At 32.1% G+C, this 20,873-nt stretch overlaps 1 protein-coding gene across 2 annotated transcripts; it reads left to right on the top strand.

Moving 5' to 3' along the window:
* Positions 1-8,156: 8,156 nt before the first annotated feature.
* LOC120070664 (E3 ubiquitin-protein ligase RGLG2-like) lies at positions 8,157-11,869 on the top strand. 2 transcript variants are annotated; one of them, XM_039022500.2, is made up of 12 exons: positions 8,157-8,439; positions 9,161-9,415; positions 9,506-9,590; positions 9,676-9,816; positions 9,916-10,029; positions 10,112-10,209; positions 10,457-10,536; positions 10,625-10,730; positions 10,843-10,970; positions 11,104-11,272; positions 11,391-11,447; positions 11,536-11,869. In XM_039022500.2, the coding sequence occupies exons 2-12, from the start codon at positions 9,176-9,178 to the stop codon at positions 11,614-11,616; spliced, it is 1,299 nt and encodes a 432-aa protein (XP_038878428.1). In that variant the 5' UTR covers positions 8,157-8,439; positions 9,161-9,175; the 3' UTR covers positions 11,617-11,869. The 2 variants fall into 2 exon arrangements, with proteins under 2 accessions (XP_038878428.1, XP_038878429.1); XM_039022501.2 differs by having other exon boundaries at positions 8,175-8,439; positions 11,110-11,272.
* The last annotated feature ends 9,004 nt before the right edge of the window (positions 11,870-20,873 follow it).

Consider the following 20,873-nt stretch of genomic DNA (forward strand, 5'->3'; position numbering starts at 1 on the left):
AAAGTTATAAACCGACAACCCAACTAACCCAATCTTGGAGACTTTATTTGGGTTAACCCAACCAACTCAATTTTTTAGGTTGATCCTAAAAACACTCTCAACCCATGTACACCCCTACCCCAATCCTTGCACCTTCATTTTTGTTTTTTTTTTTTCTCTTTCAAATTTCAAAATCTCCAACTCAATCAATTTTTTTTTTCACAAATCCAGTCGCATCCTTTAATTAATTTTATGCAAAACACTCTTGAAACTCAATCCAACAACTCCATATAATTTTTTTCTTTTCAGAATAACACAACCAAAAAGCAAAGATTCAAATTCAAAAACTCAACAAAAGAATAATAATATCACATGATATTCCGATCTAGAGTGTCTATGCTCTAATACCAAATTATATGAAAATCCTAGTAAATTGGAAACTAAAAACCCTTTTGGGTGAGAATCCCTAAATCTAAATCGCTAAAATCCTCAAATCAGTATGATTTTAATCCTACGGATTGGGTTAGACATGGATTGTATTATCAAATATCTTTAAACTAAGAATAAGTTCCCTAGCCTAAGATTTGAACACACCATAAGAAAGATGATCAATCCCACTTGAATGTTCTTGGCAGACAACTCAAATGAATTGCAAATTCAAGAAGCTCTATGACTAACCTTGAAACAAAGCACAAAGACTAAAACTCAATTTATTGTAATTGATAAAAACAACTTAATAGCAATGCTTAAATAGCCTCCCAATAAAAACTCTAATACAACATAAAAAGACTAAATTACCCCTATTTAAATGTTATGAAAAGGATAAAATTAGAAAATGCTAAAATTACATCAAAATTATTAAACAAAATATAAATAATTTGATGTTTTCATCTAACTTTGTATAAATTTATGCCCCTATCGTGAAAATTTATGGATAATGTCAATTCTAGTCCTAAACTTTTAAAAAGTGTTTATTTTGGTCTCTATTAAGATTCTATTGATTTTTTAAGGATGAAATTGTATCGAACATGGATTGAGCAAGATGTAGGTGAAGTAAAATGTCAATGATCAATGTGTCCAAATAGTGATTGGCCAAAATATTGAACCCAAAATGACTTTTGAACTATAAAAATTATTTTACTACCTAATTCAAAATTGATGCCCTAGATTTTTTTGCGTGGCTAACTTATTTGACAACCTAGTCATCTAAAAATACAAGTCATCTCATTATTTTCTTTATGGATTAACAAAATTTTAATAGTAGGGATCAAAGTAAACAATTTTTAAAAGTTTAGGGACTAGGATTGACATATTTGAAAGTTTAAAGACCAAAATAAAATAAGATTCAAAGTTTAGGGATCAAAATAGGATTTAAACCATATATAATTTTTCAAAATGATTTAATGTGTCTTGGAATCATCAATTTTGTGTTTAATAATCTTTGTTGTATTATTTTTAAAATAAATTAATTCACCTATTAAATAAAAAATTAAATTTTTATGTTTAATATAATCTTTTAGATTGAAAGTTATACAAATTGTCGTTAAGCTAAGCTTATTTTGATGAATAGATTAAATTTTTATTAAATACATCATTGAAATTTGATGACTTAATTGACACAAAATTAAAAGATAAAGGACTTGGCCATCAAATTTACATACAAATATAAAGTTGAAAAACATTATAATATTAAACATGAAACATATATCCGACTAAATTTATAATTCAATTTATTTTTCAACGTTCTTGTTTGATTTTGTAGTCTTTCAATGGGTTGGTCACCTTCCAATAAAGAAGATATAAAATCAGGACTCAACACAAAAGAATAAAGTCAAATTACGCTATCCAATCATTCTTAAAGCAACTTTATTTTCTCTCTCTTTTTTCAAAATACAATAAGAAAATTTATTAAAGTAGTACAATATGAAGCGTAGAGGTTTACATTTTAATTAATAAATTTGACAAAATATCAATCAATGAATAAATTACTTGTACCTTTCGGATATTTTGTTGCTTAAACATTTTTCCACGACCAGGATTTTCATATTTAAATTTCTCCAAAAAGAAATTATATTTAAAATAGAAAAATTATTTCAAATGATAAAACTGTTGAAAATATTTACAAGATATAACAAAATTTTAGAACTATACGTTGTAGACTTCTATTAGTGATATTTTGATAGTTAAAAATTTTTGCTATATTTTGTAAATATTTTGGAAAATTTTTATATTTTTAAAAACAACCCTTTAAAATATATTTGATAGGTAAAAAATTTTCAAAATAATAAAGCTGGATCAACATTATTTTTGTACCACCCAGCAAAAGGAGGCAATCAGATTTCTGGCTTCTCCTTACATACAGGACACCAAGGAGATACATTAATGCCTCTTTGAATCAGGTTTGTGTTGGTAGGAATAACATAAAATGTTGATTTTTGGCTGCAACATTAAGTTTCCATTTTGTAAAAATAGTGAAAACATAACATATAAATTTTATTTATATTTAATCTTTTAAGTTTTTTATTTCCTTTTTATTTAGTCGAAATTTCAAAATATTGTAATTTCACCCTTAAAATTTGAGTTTTATTTCAATTTGATCCTTGGGTTTCAAGATTTACAATTTTAAGATCAATTTTTCACCGAATATTTACTCCATTTTTTGTTCTTAATGTTTATTGATTAATTTAAAATAATTATAAATTATCGTTTAAATTTAATTTGGATCATAATGAAAAAATAGTGAAAAATAATTCATTATAATTCTTTTAATTTTTTAAAAAAGTTAATTAATAGATGCTAACACTAAATGAAAGTGGGGCTTTAATAAAAAGCGAGTTTCTGGTGTAAATCTTGAAATCTAAAAACCAATTGAAACAAAGCTCAAACCTCAACATAAATTGTAACATTTTGAAAGCCAAAGACTAAATTGAAGTCAAACTCAAAATCTATGGATTAAACTCGTCACATTTTATAACCTAAGAGCCAAATAAAGATATTTTTCGCTTAAAAGCATTTAACAAAATCTCTGCTTGTCAACTTGACTTTTGGAAAATTTGTACGAATGACCCAATATTTGGGTCTAAAATGCCAACCAACCTCTTTTTTAAAATAATGTTAAATGACCCTCTACTGGCGTGATCGTCATACCAAATTATGGGAATTGCCCCCTCACAGTATTGGTCTTGCTCTCACTTTACCTTCTCTTGCTCTCGCTCTACCTTTGTGATGTACTTGCTTGTCAGTATACGAATGATTTGACAATTTTCTCGAAATCATCTATCTGAAGCCTCAAATCGTTAAACCCTAAACATACAATCGTGAATTCTTTAAAATCTAAACTTCATTTCAACTGTGATTACTTTCTTCAACGAGATTCATTCCAACGATGTTTTGTTGAACAGAGTTTTATTGAATGAGATTTTTCATAATGGAACGGGTTTTTCTAGAACATGGTTTTATTGTTTAAGTGTTTGTTGGAGCTATGTGATTTCTCAAAAAAGGTATGAAAACAGCATAACGAAAAGGAATTGTGTATTGGAAGAGTGAGAGCGAGATCAAAGGTAGAGAGTGAAACCAGTGGGGAAGTGAGAATGAGAGATCATTACGAAGGGTTTAGGGTTTTGAGAGAAAGAGCGAGAGAGATCGAGAACAAAAGGAACACTTGGCACCTATTACCACCCTCGGATTCATACAATGTTCTAGGCAACAAATGGATCTTCAGGTTAAAGAAACATCCCGATGGCTCAATAAACAGATACAAAGCACGTCTCGTAGCAAAGGGTTTTCATAAACACCAAAGGGTTGATTTTTTTGAGACGTTCAGTCCTGTGGTTAAGGCCTCTACCATCAGAGTTGTTCTCAGTATTGTTGTTTCTAAAGGCTGGGAGATCCGTCAGTTGGACTTCAATAACGCTTTCCTAAATGGAAACCTACAGGAAGATGTGTATATGAATCAACCTACTGGCTATATCAGCACCAAACACCCTGAATATGTGTGCAAGCTCGATAAAGCGATCTATGGCTTAAAAAAAGCCCATCAGGCTTGGAGCAACACATTAGGTAATGCCTTGGTTAGCTGGGGATTTAAAATCTCAAAGGCTGATAACTCATTGTTCATGTTTCACACTCGTGCGGCTGTTATCTTTCTGCTAGTCTATGTAGATGATCTGATAATAACAGGTGGCAATCCTCAGCTGATATCACATCTCATCAATCTGTTTGACAACAGGTTTGCCTTGAAGGATCTAGGCCGCCTTACCTATTTCTTAGGCATTCAAGTCCACTATCTTAAGTCTGGCTTCATTCTCAATCAAGCAAAGTATGTGGAAGACCTACTACACAAACTTGGTCTTACAAAACTCAAATCGGTAGCCTCTCCCTGCACAGTAGGTAAACATCTCTCATTAACTGATGAACAACTTCTATCTGATCCTTACATATATAGAAGCACCATCGGAGCTCTTCAATATCTAACACATACAAGACCGAATATAGCATACATTGTTAATCACTTGAGCCAATTTTTGAAGCACCTACTGATATTCATTGGCTAGCAACGAAAAGGGTACTTCGGTACATTAATGCCACTAGACATCATGGTCTTCTTTTTCAGCCTAGTACTGATTTACAAATCACATCCTTCTCTAATGTTGATTGGGCCTCCAACATAGATGATAGGAAATCTATCGTAGCTTATTGTGTGTATGTCAGTCACAATCTAGTGTCTTGGTCCTCCAAGAAGCAAACGACAATTGCAAGATCCAGCATAGAGTCTAAATATCGGGCTCTTACTCATGCCACAACTGAGATCATCTGGCTAAAACAATTGATGAACGAGTTACAAATTTAGACTACCTACAAACCTATTCTATGGTGTGACAACATAAGTGCTGGAACTCTAGCCTTAAACCCGATCTTTCATGCTCGAACGAAACACATTGAGCTCGATGTACACTTTGTTCGTGACCAGGTCATCAGTGGCAATAAAGTGCGATACATTCCATCATCTGATCAGATTGTTGATTGCTTGACAAAGCCGTTGACATAGTCTCAGTTCCATTTGCTTCGAAACAAACTCGGTGTAGTTAACCTCCCCACGAGTTTGAGGGGGGATGTTAGAGTACAAGAACCAGCCAGGACCAATTAGAAATTGGATCCTACCATCCAAGAAAATCACTGGCAAGTCGGAAAATGCAATTGGAATGGATATAGAGGAAAAGAAAGAAGGAAACAATTAATTATTTCTATTTTAAACAAATTGTATTAGCCTGTAATATAGAGACACTTGTCCATTGTTGGTTAGGAGAATTTATTCCTTTCTCCATTTTTCTTATTTGCCCAAAACCCTAAGGGAAAGGGCATGTATAAAACGGCTATAAAGGCCACACATTGCGTCAACTGAATAAATATAGAAAAGACAGAAAACGCTGGAGTTGCATCCCTCTCTCTGTTTTCTTCATTCTAACTTCTAAGGTCAACGCTTCCCGAATCATCTTTAATTTGGTTAGGTCATTTTGTGCAAAAGAGAGTTGGCACCTGGATAGTACTGATACTTAAAAAGAACTGTTCATGCTATCACCAAAATTTTGTTACATTTCTTCAGAGATGAATGCATTAGAACATTGGACATGTTGATGTTCACCTTTGTTATTCATTTGAACAATTATGGCAAAGAAAATAAGGTCATTTCATTTTAAAAAAAAAAGTAATAATAAATAAGTAGATAAATGACAATAAGGTTTTCATGTGCCTATATGAGAGCGTAACTTTCAAAGGTAAACACTACTCTCCCTAAAAGTTTAAAGGGGAAGAAAACCAAACTTGATTTTCGAGAAATATAATAATAAGGTTTTCTTATGTCGGAGAGTCGCAACTTTCGAAAGTAAATACTACTCCACCTAAAAATGTGGAAGATTAAAGTTGAAAACTTAATTCCTATAAAAACAATAATAATAAATAGTAACTTAAAACAATTTTCCTTAAATAATAATAATAATAATAATAATAATGCAAAAGAAAACACTATGATTATTATTATTATTATTATTTTTGGTTAAACAATGAAATATATATAGTTTCAAACTCTAAAATGTAAGTGTTTATAAAAAAAAAAAAAAAAAAAAAGAAAAGAAAAAGAAAAATAACTTAAGACAGTTTGACTTGTATATAAAGGACCCTAATTGTATATAAAAATAAATAAATAAAAGAATAATATAAATATAATAAAAACAAAAGAGAGCACAAATGACACAAAATAAATATAATAAGAATAAAAGAGAGCACACATGACACATATAAAGTAAAAAAATACAACACACAATTTAAGCCAAGAGAAAATGATATAGTATCAGTATATCTAAGATTCTACTAGGACAAGGCCCTCAACTTATTCTAATGTTATTTTTAAAAAATAACAAAAGAATTCATCTGAGCGAGAATTTTTCTTGTGCCTACACATAAATCGAAATCTCTCGAAAGTCAACACTACTTCATTCTCAATTCTAGTCCTATAAGGTTGTAGCCTGGGTAAAGGGCTTATGAGGGTGTAAAATGCACGATAACTTATAAAAGAAAAATTGCACCAAAACATAGTGCAAATATTTTATAATAAATCAAATCATAACAGACAATAATTAAGTGAAGCAACTAGGGTTGACAACGGGTCGGGGTGGGATGGGGCGGGGGTATTTCACCCTATCTCCGTCACCATAGGGGTATTTCACCCCATCCCGTCGAGGAAACGGGTCCCCGTGGGGACCCATCCCCTTTTTTTTAATATATATATACATATATAAATATTTGTAATTAATATATATATAATTATATATAAGTTTATTTATTTGAAAATATATATATATATACTAAAAAAATTAAAAAAAAAAATTAATCGGGTCGGGCGGGAATACTTTCCCTGTACTCGCCCCATCTCTGATCAAACTGAAATTTTTTCGCCCCAATCGGGACGAGGACCTATGAGGACTTGACTCGTGGGGATTTTTGCCAACCCTAGAAGCAACAAACTATGTTAGAATATGAATAAAAGATAAAATGTAATGGCTTGACTCTCTTACACATTAAAGTCCCCAGTGGATCGTCAAGCTGTCACAATTTTTTAAAAATGAATAATTTAATTTAGTCTTTAATATTTTAAACTTTAGACAGATTGGAATTAAGTGAGATTCAATTTTTATGAAATATGTATATACAAAATTTGAATAGAATAAAATGACGATTTGAAAATTCACATGGATTGAGATTTGGTATCAATATAATAATAGTGTTTAAAAGAAATTCAGGTTTACCAACACAGTAACAAATTAATACCAAAATAAATCAAATCTAACAACCTAATAAATATCAAGTCGGACTACAACAACAATCGATCCTCTCCTTGTAAAATTAATATTAAATTAGGAGGCACGATTTGGTGATTGCAAGGAGAAGAAAAGCAAATATTCATAATGATACTAAAGAAATTCATCTCCTAAATTTAGAAAGGAAAGAAAAAAAGAGACCTTTTATCATCTCCTAATCAAGTGAAAACATCTCCTCTCCTCATTTTCTCAATACATTACACGTACAATTAAAATAGAAAATCGAGTAGGAAACAGATTTTTTTACAAATGAAATTCGAGAGAAATAGTGAAGAAGAGACCTTTGTTATTTTCATGACATTACGTCGGGGATCTTTTAATTTTATAGGAACTTCCTGTTATAGGGGACAAGTTAGTTTTTCTTTATAAGAATGTGAGAGAGTTATCAGGGAAAGGGAAAAAAAAAAAATGGGAGCATGTCAGGAGATCATGTTTGTTAAAAAAAAAAAAAACCAACGTCAAATCAAAATAATCAAATTCAAAATTTATTTTTATTGAATGGGGTCTTAGCCATAAAAGAAAATGAAAAAAGTAAAAGAATAAATTAAATGGAAAAAATAAAATAAAAAATAAGCCGACAAAATATTATATCTAAAAAATATATAAATATAAATATAAGTATGAAAGCTTAATATATAGAAATAAACAGTGAGGTAATATATTAAATTAATTCAAAATAAAAACATAAAAATAAATCTGCCTTAATAGAAAAAGGTAGCAATGAATGTGAAAAGCACGTGGAATGACAAAAATACTTGTCTGCCGTCAATATCTTAAAATTTAAAAAGATAATAAAAATAATTGTTTTTATGTTTTTGAAGTGGGAATTTGGAAAGATTATAAAGGAAAAAATGAAAAGACCATTCACCATTCGGCGTTTCCACTTTCCTATCTCTTCGTTTAGGCCTTGGGGTTTTATTTCAAGTTTCCAAAATCGGACTTCTGTTGCCGGCGCGCACAACTCGAAGAGGAGATTGGGAGAAGGAGAACTCCAGTCAGGCGACGGCGAGCACGATTCAACTTTCTTCTCCCGTCTGGCGTGCTGCAACTGAAAGAGAAGTAGAGCACTGTACTGCCGCCAACGGCGGTAAGAAAACCCATCTTCTCCTTCATGCAACTCGAAACTAATTTTTTTTCCTGAATAGTGTATCGGAACGTTCCGATTCAGGGCGATTCGCACGATTCAGAAACTTGAATCGTGTGATACATGCTATTTGCGATTCAAAACTATGAGTTGAATCGTTTTGCATTAGTTTCAATACGCATCGTGAATTGAACGTCTTTAACAACCTTCATGAAACTTTAAATGCATCTTTTCGGATCGACTTTGTTTGTATCGTTTCTTTCAGATTGTACTGGTTCGAGTGAATTTTTTCAAACCCTTTTTGTCGGTGGATGATTAAATTATCTGATTATCTCTATTTTCTTTTTCTGAAATTTCATGCAAATCTTCGTCAAATCACTGATCCTAAATATTAGCATTGTTCTTAGATGATTTGGGGTTTTTATTTTGGTGGGGATTGGATTTCCTCTTGGAAATTTGGGTTTTCTTGCAAAAGTTCTAGCAAATAAGACCACTTAGTCTGAATTTACCTTTGTTCTTCAACTTTCTCACAGCAGGATTGTTTTGTTTGTCCTTCATTTGGGCTTTTTCTGATTGCAGAACTTATTGCTTTCGTTTGTTTGTTTAACTCTCTTTTGTGTTTTGGGGATTGTTTTGTGTAATGTAGTTTCCTCTCCATATGTAAAAACACTGAGATTTTCCACTTTGATGCTTACTAGTTGTTACAACGACCTTTATGCTGCAGAGTTCTTATGAAGTGATGGGTGGTAGAAGTTCTAAGCATGTAAGTTCAAGACGAAGTTCGTCTAGTCGGTCAAACTCGCAGCAGGGGACCTACGGTTATTATCCGCAGTCGCCATATGCTCAATCGAGAAGCACACCACAGCATCTGTATGCACCTCCAACTCCTAGCTATGGTGGAACTCAGGCCCCTGAGTCAAGAAAGAGACTGGAAAGGAAGTATTCAAGGATAGATGATAACTATAATAGTTTAGAGCAGGTCTTGCTGCAATTCATATTGTAAAACTTTATTGACACTTTATTTCATTTCAACATGAAGCTCATTTCTATTCTCTGATACTCTTCATAGGTTACTGAGGCATTGGCTCGTGCTGGCCTGGAGTCTTCAAATCTTATCGTCGGTATAGATTTCACGAAGAGCAATGAGTGGACAGGTTCGACCTTGCTTTGGCCATTGAATGTTCTTCTAATCGTTTTCTTCAATAGCATGTGCATATGCTAACTATGCCCTTTATATAGGTGCAAGATCATTTAACCGTAGAAGTTTGCATCATATTGGAGATGAGCAAAATCCCTATGAACAAGCAATAGCAATTATTGGGCAAACATTATCATCCTTTGATGAGGATAATATGATTCCTTGCTTTGGTTTTGGAGATGGTATTTCTTCCAAAAATTTGTGCAATCGATCTATTTTCCGCTCACAATTTTGTTTGAATTAACAGTAGTGAAGTACATGACTCCTAAAAATGTTGGCAGCATCGACTCATGACCAAGAGGTTTTCAGCTTTTATCCCGACGAGCGATTTTGTAATGGATTTGAAGAAGTGTTGGGTAGATATAGGGAGTTGGTGCCTCATCTTCGACTTGCAGGTTTCAGTCTCCCTGTTCGCTATTACACTTCTCTATTGTTAGCTTTTACTTACTATACTTTCATTGTTTCATCCCCGGACAGGACCAACATCATTTGCCCCAATCATCGAAATGGCTATCACAATTGTCGAGCAAAGTGGTGGCCAATACCATGTATTGGTAATAATAGCTGATGGTCAGGTACTTTTATCTTCATTCCCACTGGACTTCAGTTTTGATCGTTTTCGAGTTCGTGTTTATAGCATTACTTCCTGTTTGTTCCCTGATGCATAAAAGCTCTGTAGTTAAGCAATAATACAAAAGCTACGATTGCAGAGAGACTAGTTTGTAGGAAGAAATAATGTGTCAAGGATGTTGAGAGTTTAGTTAGTTTTATTTATGAAAAGCAATAGACTGCTTTTTCAGCAACCTAACTATTCCTTGACAGGTTACAAGAAGTGTTGATACTGAGCGTGGACAGTTTAGCCCACAGGAAAAGAAAACCATTGAATCAATTGTGAAAGCTAGGTAGGTTCAAGGTATCTATAATGGACAGAAATGACATTGTTCATATTTCTACATTGCGAAAGTTCTCTAAATTCGTTTTGAATTACAGTGAATATCCCCTGTCGATTATACTAGTCGGAGTAGGAGATGGACCTTGGGACATGATGAGGGAATTTGATGACAATATCCCAGCTCGTGCCTTCGATAACTTCCAAGTAAGAACTTCTCTTGGGAGGTTTTGTGGTGTTTTGTTTCTCAAGCTGGATTTGCCTCTATCATTGTTTGAACTCTATATGCAATCTGAGATTTGCACTTATGATTCTGCAGTTTGTGAATTTCACAAATATAATGTTGAAGAATATGGATAGAGCCAGAAAGGAAACGGAATTTGCTCTTGCTGCACTCATGGAAATACCCTCCCAGTATAAAGCAACACTAGAGCTTGATATTTTGGGGTAAATAACAAGATTCAAGAGATATTGAAGTGTTTTTTATTTTATTTTATTTTATTTATTTTTTGCAGTTAAATGGTATTGTATTTAGTTTCATTATTTCTTTCTCATTATATTTTCTCTCATTCCTCCAAAGTGCCAGTAGAGGAAAGGAAATCGACCGGGTTCCTCTTCCCCCTCCTCGTTATGGACCTAGCACCCAAAAAACCTCCAACTCAAGCAGTTCTCGCCCAATGCAACCCTCATTTGGTGGAGTTGTTCCTGCCCAAACCGCACCTCCTCTAAGTTCGGTTTCTGATGCCCATGTAAATGCTTCTGTTCCCTTTTTAGATCCATACTATCTTTTAGCAATGAAGACTAAGTTGAGCACTTCTATTCTCTTTTGTAAAATGGAAATGAAGATTTTTACATCCTCTGGTGCAGGCTTGTCCCATTTGCATCTCCAATGCAAAGGATATGGCTTTTGGTTGTGGACATCAGGTAATCACATTGGTAACTTCCAAATTGAAATTTTGTTGCCTATCTGAAACATTACCTGAAGAAACACTAACCTTTTACTTATCTGCAGACATGTTGTGAATGTGGACAGGATCTTCAGCTATGCCCCATATGTCGTAGCTTTATCGACACTAGGATAAAGCTTTATTAGCTAAAACTAAAACCCTCTACTGAATTCTTGCTCATGTCACGATAAAACTCCAGCGTCTTGCTTGAGTCATCTATGCAGCTCCTTTATTGGGTATGTTGAGCAATATAATTTTGTAAATATTCATAGTTTTTCCCTCCGATTTTCATTCATGTTTTTCCTTGTCATTCCATAGAATGTGTATAAATGATCAAATTCTTCATGTAAACTAGTTTTGCATTATTCTGAATGTAATTAGAATATCTTTAGTGGGCTATGAGACTTGATCTCTCATTATCAGTCACATTGAACTCCACCTAACACCTGATTTCTACACGTTATAGAGATGACTAGATAAGCAAATTAAGTTTTTGGCAAATTTCACGGCCAGCTTCTGTAGCCTAAATTTCTGCCAAACTAACTAACAATATCCCTTGAATGAGCTAGGTTTTCTGCCAACATTACTTGCTTCAACCAAGTGAAGAACTTATATAAACAACGTCACCTCTTCCAACAATATTTAGACCAATCCACATGGCCAACCATTAGCATTTTTCTGCAGTATTCAATGTACTGAAAACCATGATCTTGCTATTACTGCAATGTATAGAAGTCAGTTCTGTAGATGGAGTTTCCCCAGCAACTTAAACAGCAGGAAGGTGGCAGCTTCTTTTGAATAACAGTGGCGTGGTTGGCTATGAACATGGCTTTAACCCACCATCAAATATATTGTTTTTTAGAAAGAAATTCAAATTCAAATTAATATATATTATTAATACAAATACAAATACATAAACTAATATATATTATTTTGTTAAGAAAAATAACAAATAAAATAATAAAATTATATTAATTTAACTAGAAATTCAAATTAATAAAAATAAAATGTTATAAAAGTTGAAATTATATGAAAATAATTATAGATCAATGAATAATTGATTTGATGGAAATCATACAAAATATACTTATAAATAGATATCTTCGAAAATATTCTTATAAAACGAAATGATTACATTCGAGGCAAAGGCCTCCTTTTTTGTTTTATAGTTTTAAACTATTTGTCTGGGAAGACGTTATTTCCAAGCATCATCATTAGAAAATGATTTTTCTTTTCCCTTCCAAAATTATGGATTTTCTCTTTTTTTTTTTCTCCATCTGTTTTTTATTTTGTATAATTTTATTTAGAATATAATTAATTAATTAATATTAATTTAACAAAATTAATGTAAATATTTATTTTAATAAATCAATAATGGTCTATTAAAATATTTATTTAACTTATTTTTAAAATAAAATTTGATTAAACGAACGTAATTATTATTTTTACACAAGTTATTAATTAATTAGCTAACGGTATCTTAAATATATTTAATTAGTAAACTAAGATAAGTTAAATTTATTTAGGATAAAAAATCTATTTTCAATAATAATAATTAATCATTTTATTTTTTTAACTAATCAAACAATTATTTATTGAGATTAATTTTAATTTGATCATTTGAACCTATAATCATTAATTAGTTAATTATTTATTGTGATTAATTTATATTACTTCATTCATTATTAACATATTATATATATATATATAACTTTTTTTTAGTATTGTTTATTAATATGTCATAATTTTATCTCATTTTTTCACGTTTTATATAATATATTGTTTATTAAGATATATTTTCTTATATTATTTAAGTAAAATTGAAATTACTAATGGTGACTTAATTAATTAAAAAAATGATTAAGTATTGGATTATAATTAATATGACATTCTTAAATATATTAATTGGCTGGTTTTAATTATAAATTACTTAATTTGAAATATTTATAATTAAAATTATTATTGATTCTTAATTAATTAACTTTTATTAATATATTTAATGATATTTATTGTTTAATTAATTATTCTATTAAAATTACATAAGATTTTTATGCTTAATTTCATAAATCAAATACAAACAAAATTTTTGTTCATAAAATTTTGATAGTTTTTTCCATGCACAACCAAACACAATTATATTTTATTCCCAGATATCCTATTTCAGGTATCTTATTTCTAGTATCTATTAAACCTTAAACTAAATGACCACTAAGGGTTTTTTTTTTGTTTAAGTCCAAGATTTCCATGGGTGGGCATCCATGGGTGGGCATCCATATTACCATATTTGTTTTGTAGAAATGTAAGATGTCCGGGCATTTAGAGATTTAGGGGCATCCGAAAATGTTCGTACGGAAGATACCTTGGAAGTTTTGGATGCCCTCTTAAAATACGGGTATTTTAGATTCCCATGTTGAGAAGATTTTTTTAAAAAACTTTTTAACCCTTATATATATATCACTCTTCCTTATTTTCATTTATAATTAAAATAATACTGTGAACTACGTATTTTACTCTCTTTGATTATATCGGAGGTTTTTTAAGAAAGAAATTCAAAATCAAATTAATATTTATTTTATAAAAATTCAAATTAATATATATTATTTTGTTACGAAAAATAACAAATAAAATAATAAAACTATATTATTTAAAATAAAATTTAAATTAATAAAAAAAATGTTATATAAGTTCAAATTATATTAAATTAATTATAAATTAATAAATAGTCGTAAGAGCATTTTTGAAATATTATGTAAATTTAAGACATTTCTGTGTATAAGTTATACAAAACAAACACAGTTATTTAAGTATTCTCAAATATCTTCAAAAACATTCACACATAACAAATGTGGTTATTTAAGGATGTTGACATTTGCAATTTTGGACATCTAAAGATTTTCATTAACTACATTCTTAAAAGCAAACGACCACCCTTAAACAAATATAGGATAATGTAGCAATCTAGCCTTTAAAACACTAGTATGTTTTTTTTCTAAGCTTGACCACATGTGGAATTGGGAAATCCATATGATATATGTGCTAGGAATGGTGTCCTAAACCTCCTTATAATCTCGTAGTTTGTAAACTCTATATAAACATATTGTTATTAATAAAATAAGTGTTATTTTATAAGCATTTACTCAATCCAATAAACTAAGATCCGAGGTTATTTTATGTAAATTAAACAAGTATGTAGAGAGATACAGGTGGATCTTGTTTAAATAATAACCTAAATGATCTGTAGTAGATGGATAAGGTTATGTACCTTATCCTGGTGATACTATGGATACAACCCGCTTTGTAGATGTTACAAATGTTGTAAAGTGCTACAAATGATATGATCCTGATCATTCATGTAGAGACATACGAGTGAGGGTATCTTATACAAAGAGTTTGTATAAAACCGAACAACGAAATGATTAGTCTCTTTATATAACACCGTCGATAATAAGGACTTACATTTCACTAGGATGACCATAGGTGACATGACTTGAATCCTGGGTGAGTTGTGAACTCCTGCTTATGAAGGCGGTTATTTGATTTGTATGGGTGAGAGTGATCAGATTGCTAACTCAACAAGCCTACCACTTTGAGGATTTGTCTGATTGGGGAGCTAAGAACTCAGCTTCACAAGAAGGAATTCAGTCCTTCCCCGATGCAGGGGTAAGTAGATAAATTGCTCCCTTAAGGGTTGGTTCCGGGTCTTAAACATAGCGGCCACACCCTTTCTTCCAAGAGAGGACTCAGTGGGACTATGACTTATTGTTCATTAGAGGATTCGTCTGATTGGGGAGTTAAGAACTTAGCTTCACAAGAAGGAATTCACTCATTCCCTGATGCAGGGGTAAGAAGATAAATTGCTCCCTTAAGGTCTGGTTCCAGGTCTTAAGCATAGTGGCCACACCTTCTCTTCCAAGAGAGGACTCAGTCATAGTGGGACTATGACTTATTGTTCCACTATAAGAAGTTAGATGTAACTACAGAGGTAAAACGGTAATTTATCTCAATACCTTGGTAAATTTTGTTGATATAGATAGACTTTCGCAAATTTGAGGTATTAAATGTAGGGTTGAATCTATTGATATTTCGTTTGGGTGTTCATTTGCTTTGATTTCGTATATGCCAAAAGAAGTGTATTGTTCCTTGTGATTGATGATATACGTTAATTATTAATTCACCATGTCATCTTGATGAGCTCTTCTGCCGACTTGGTTGGCATTATTGATCGATTAGATTGAAACTAATTTCATTCCATTGTTCATATAGAGTGGTTGGCATTTTGATTAATCATATTCAAGTACTAGTGAGCCTTCTTATGTTTATAACAAACTGTAGAGTTAACTGAGACCCTTATGAATTATTAGGTATTAGTTTGGTCATTCTCTGTAGGTTTGTACAAGAGTCTTCAACATATGGGAATAAATTTACTTCAACCTATATTCATTCTAATTTGTTAAGTCCAGTCCATTTTGTTAGTGTATTTGACAATTCACTTTTTTGTTTAAGGCAGATCAATGAGTATCAAAGTAGAACTATGAACTAATGTTTTTGTAGGAAATCTTTGAGAGGTTTTGGCAAGGCTCATATGCAAGCTTATCCCTAGATGTGCCAATGGTGAGAGTTTTTTTCCTCCCTTATTGATTGATGAATATTTCCCAGCTTTAAAAACCATTGTATTTGTAAATTTCATGTGCTTAATAACATAAATGAAGGGATATGATGAGCGTGCTATGAGTGTATCAACTTAGTTGAGATAGTTGGGTGCACTTGCTGATCCTGCTCTTTTAGTTTCAATTACCTCTTTTGTATCATTGTAATTGGAGCATTAGTCTCTTTTCATCTCATCAATGAAAAGTTCTATTTCCGTTCTAAAAAAAAAAAAAAAACAAATGAAATATATGTCATGTTGATGTTAATTTGTTGTTAAGTTATGTAGCATTTGAAAATGACTTGAATAACTCGACAGAAGCATCGGGTTACTTGATTTCACAACAAGCTTTGGTTTACTATGCAACAAGCTTTGGCTAACTTTCAACAAGCTTTATAATTTTTTTAAACGAACCTAGAATGTTATAGTCTAGTATGATGGTGCTATATGTATGATATATATTGCAGCATCCTTTGGCTTGTAAATAAAGCAGCACGATGACAACATTAAATTTCTCAAGACTTAGAAAACAAATTAGATGAATCCATCCTCGACTTGCAAGGTATTTTTATCTATCATTGTGGGGTAGTGAATTTGTTCTAAAATACGATCTTTTCTCTTAGATTTTGTTCAAATGAATTAATTTGTTTATGGTTTCCATTGACTTGTTTATGTTTATAATTTTTTATTTTCTTTTTGTTTAGGTTTATTCATTTTGCCAAATGAATTAAGTTGCTATTAGTTTTTTCTCTTAAACTCAAGTGAAGCATTTATGAGTTTCATTACCTTGTTGAGTTTATTTCTTTTCATAAGTGTATATGAGTTTTATTGACTTTTATCTCTCTTATTCAGTTATCAAAAACACTCTCCAACACAACAAAATTTCTTAAAAGTAAGTTCTTACTTTTTTTTAATATACCAATAAAAGTTTGTTTGTATCCAACAAAATTTTAACTTTTCTATGTAATCCTTATGAGCTTTGATAATTTGTTGATACTCATTCTTGACTGATTTGTTGATTCTCAAACCTTGTGGTATTTTAATCATTGTTTTCAATCCAAATTGCTTAGGCCAAGAAATTAAATTAAATTAATGTAATGGAATTCTAGACTACTTAACGCATTTTGAGGTATTTTTGGAGTACTTTAATTGGTACTTTTCTTAAAAGTGTTTATAGGAAAGATTTTCACATAAAAACAACACTTGTAAGTCATTTTACACTCATTCATAATTACTCTAAGGCTTACTTGTATTTTATATGTTTAAATTACATGAGATTTTGATATTTATTTTACGTTATCATCATAGTTTTATGTTTGACAAGCTTACATTTATTTGTTATCTCACTAGTTTTTCTATTATTCTTCACTAAGGGTAATATTATGTTTTTTTTTTTTTTTTTTTTTTTTACTTATTTGTTCAAATTGTTGTTTTATCTACTTTGTAGGTGGGAGAATAGTCTTTAGGTTCCAAAAATTGACATCAGAGAAATTTGGGAAGACATTATTGAGCACTTCTCATTTATCTTCAACTTATTTTAGTCATTTTAACCATTATTTGTAATTCATTTATTTTGAATTCTATTATTGTGGGCAACTTAGCATGTACACTCTACTTGTTCAATGTAGAATATACATGTATACTTCATGGTTGATACATAGGGATTTACGGTCAAAACCATATAGAGTTGATTTGGATGAAAAATATATCTTATCTTGATTTTGGAGTTAAATTATCATCCAATTTTTCTTTTATGACTTATTGGGGATTTGTGAAAGTAATTAAGATTTTATTTTGTGCATATACAGATAAAAAAGAAATATTATTGATATACTTGTGCTTAAGCAACAAATATATATAATATTTTTCAATGACAAAACGATGTTAGACATTTAATATCGGACAATTACTGCTAAGAAGTAGGTGAAAAACCAACATTAAAGATAATGTTCAATGTCGGTTGAAAATTGACATTGAAGATAACTGACATTAAAATCTTTTTCATTTATAGCGTCGGTTTAAAACCAACATTAAAGACCTTTTATAACACGATCTAAATCGACATTGTACCCCTATTGAAGGAAATTAGATTTGAGATTTCCATGAGCAGTGGAAGAAAGATAATTCCAAATCACAATCATGAATGAACAATACATTTACAGTTGACTTCAAATAAGCGGTTATACAATTCATACAGAAATTATAGCATGAAAAAACTACAAATGCACAAAGGGAAAACTCTACAAACATTTGCAGATGCGTCTCCACGCTCTTTTGCGCACGACCGCTCGAACAATAGCAACTTCGAACGCTCGATCTACACAATTGCAACACAGCACGAACACCACACGAACACTTCGCGCTCGTCCTCAACGATCGCCTCGGCCACGAACTCCTCAGCAACAGCACGAACGGCCTCCACGGTGTCGAGTTGAGACTGACACCACCAACAAGGTTACCTTGGTATTCTCGGTGTGAGAATCCAGAGGGTGGGCTCTGTTTAGACTTGGTATGAGGCAGACAAAGAAGGAAATACCGATCGCGTACACGACTGGGCAAGTGGGAGATGGTGGAGATCTATCGTATAGGTTAATGCCCAATCGTTTAGATAAAACTAAGCGATCGTCTAGCAAAAGCTTTGCGATCGTTTAGCTCATCATTTAGCTCGGTCTGTCGCTTACAAACACTACATGATCGTTTACTTTGGGCAAGCGATCGTCTAGCAGAATTATGCGATCGTTTAGTAAATACTGCATGATCGTTTAGCTCGCCACTGCACGATCTCTTAGCTCGCCCAGCCGTCATTTAGAAAATCCGTATTTACTTGACGACTCTGTGAGTTTCTTTTGCGCGAGAGAGAAATCTCAAAACTTTTTATCAACCTTTTGTAAAAGCTTCTTTTTCAAAATAGGAAAACCACTTTCTTTTTAAACTCACGTTTACCATGAATCCAATAATCACCCACTCAATTGATTATTTAAAGAAAAATAATTAATTATCCAATAATTAATATTATTATAAATATAAATGATAACCAACTTATCATACTATATTTATAACCTATAGTTTTAATATTTCATCTCATGAAACATATAAACCATAGTTCTTTTTCTATTCCATGGTATTTAATGTAAAATTTCATTTACATCAATCCTCCACTAGATGTATCTCATATATCATACCGATTATATCATATATAATAATAAAAAAAACCTCTTGTCAATTTGAACATTTCAAATCAACACCAAGAACTGATCCTCAACTGAATCCATTGAGCTACCAAGGGGACCTTATGGACCTGTAGCTCAAAGCTCCAACTGTACGTGAATAACTGACTAAACTTTTTAATCGCTGGATCCACCATCCGTTAACTGCCAGACACTCCACTAAAGACCGATAACTAACTCTCCTTACCACAGATATATTTTGTGTCCATCTTAACCAATCAGCAGTGCGAACCCTTTATAGATCGCTCGTAAGTACAACTGGGTCAATAACCATTATACCCCTGTAGTTACATCTGTCTCCTTAAGTTCCACTGATCCCTCTAATGAACATAAGTCATAGTCTTACTATGACTGAGTCTTCTTTTCTAAAGAGAAGCTGTGGCCACTATGTTCAAGCCCCGGAATCAGCCCTTAAGGGAACAATCTCTCTACTTATCCCTGCTTCGGGAAAGGAGTGAATTCCATCTTGTGGATTGAGTTCCCAGATCCCAGATCAGACAAGTCCCCAAAAAGGTAGGCATGTTGAGTTGGCAATTTGGCCACTCTCACCCTACTAATCAAATGACCGCCCTCAAAGGCAGAAGTTCCCAAAACTCAGGATTGAGGTCGTGTCACCTATGGTCGTTTAGGTGAGATGTAAGTCTCTAGTATCAACGGCGTTATATACAGAGTCTAGTCATCTCGTGGTCCAGGTCTTATATAAACTCTTTGTATAGGACACCCCCGCTCGTACGTCTCCACATGAATGGTCAGGATCTACCATTTATAGTAGTTTACAACACTTGCAAACTTCTACAAAGCGGGTCGTATCCGTAGTGTCACCAGGATCGGGTATCTCACCTTAATCCTTATACTACAAACCTATTTAGGTTATCACTTAAGGCATGATCCACTTGTATATCACATATACATGCTTTAGTTCACATAAGATAACCAATGAGTTTTGTTTATTGGATATGAGTAAATGTTAGAATTAAATAACACTTATTTTATTCATTAAACAATGTGCATCTTTACAAAACAACGAGACTTCGGGAGAATTAGGACACCAATCCCAACACTTATAATGACAATTTTAAACCGACATTAAAATCCAATTTTGTAGTAGTATTTCTAACCTACTCATGTTACTAATTATTTTTTTTATTAACATGACAAATCGTAGCATGCCGAACATTAAAAGAACACAACATATAAGCAGAAGATCGAGTTTTATTCAAATCAAGGTTTAGTTTGAACATCCCATCTGTGAGGGTATATAAGTCAGCCCCTATGGTCTGAGTAAAGCCAGTCTTGTTGAAGAAATAGGCCGAGACTAGATTCTTCCTTATTTTCGAAGTGTGCAGAACTTCCTTCAGAGTGATGGTCTTCCAGAGGCAAACTTCAGCTCTACCTTGTCGATTTCAGCAACTATTGTTGAGTGGTGATCACCCAACAATATATTTCTATCTTTAGTTTCAGAATATGATTTAAACAAACTACGATCATGACAGACATGATGTGTAGCGCTAATGTCTAGCCACCACCCTTT

Source organism: Benincasa hispida, chromosome 2, assembly GCF_027475165.1.
Source record: "Benincasa hispida cultivar pf3 chromosome 2, pf3_genome.v1.1, whole genome shotgun sequence".
In the NCBI taxonomy this organism is placed as follows: domain Eukaryota; kingdom Viridiplantae; phylum Streptophyta; class Magnoliopsida; order Cucurbitales; family Cucurbitaceae; genus Benincasa; species Benincasa hispida.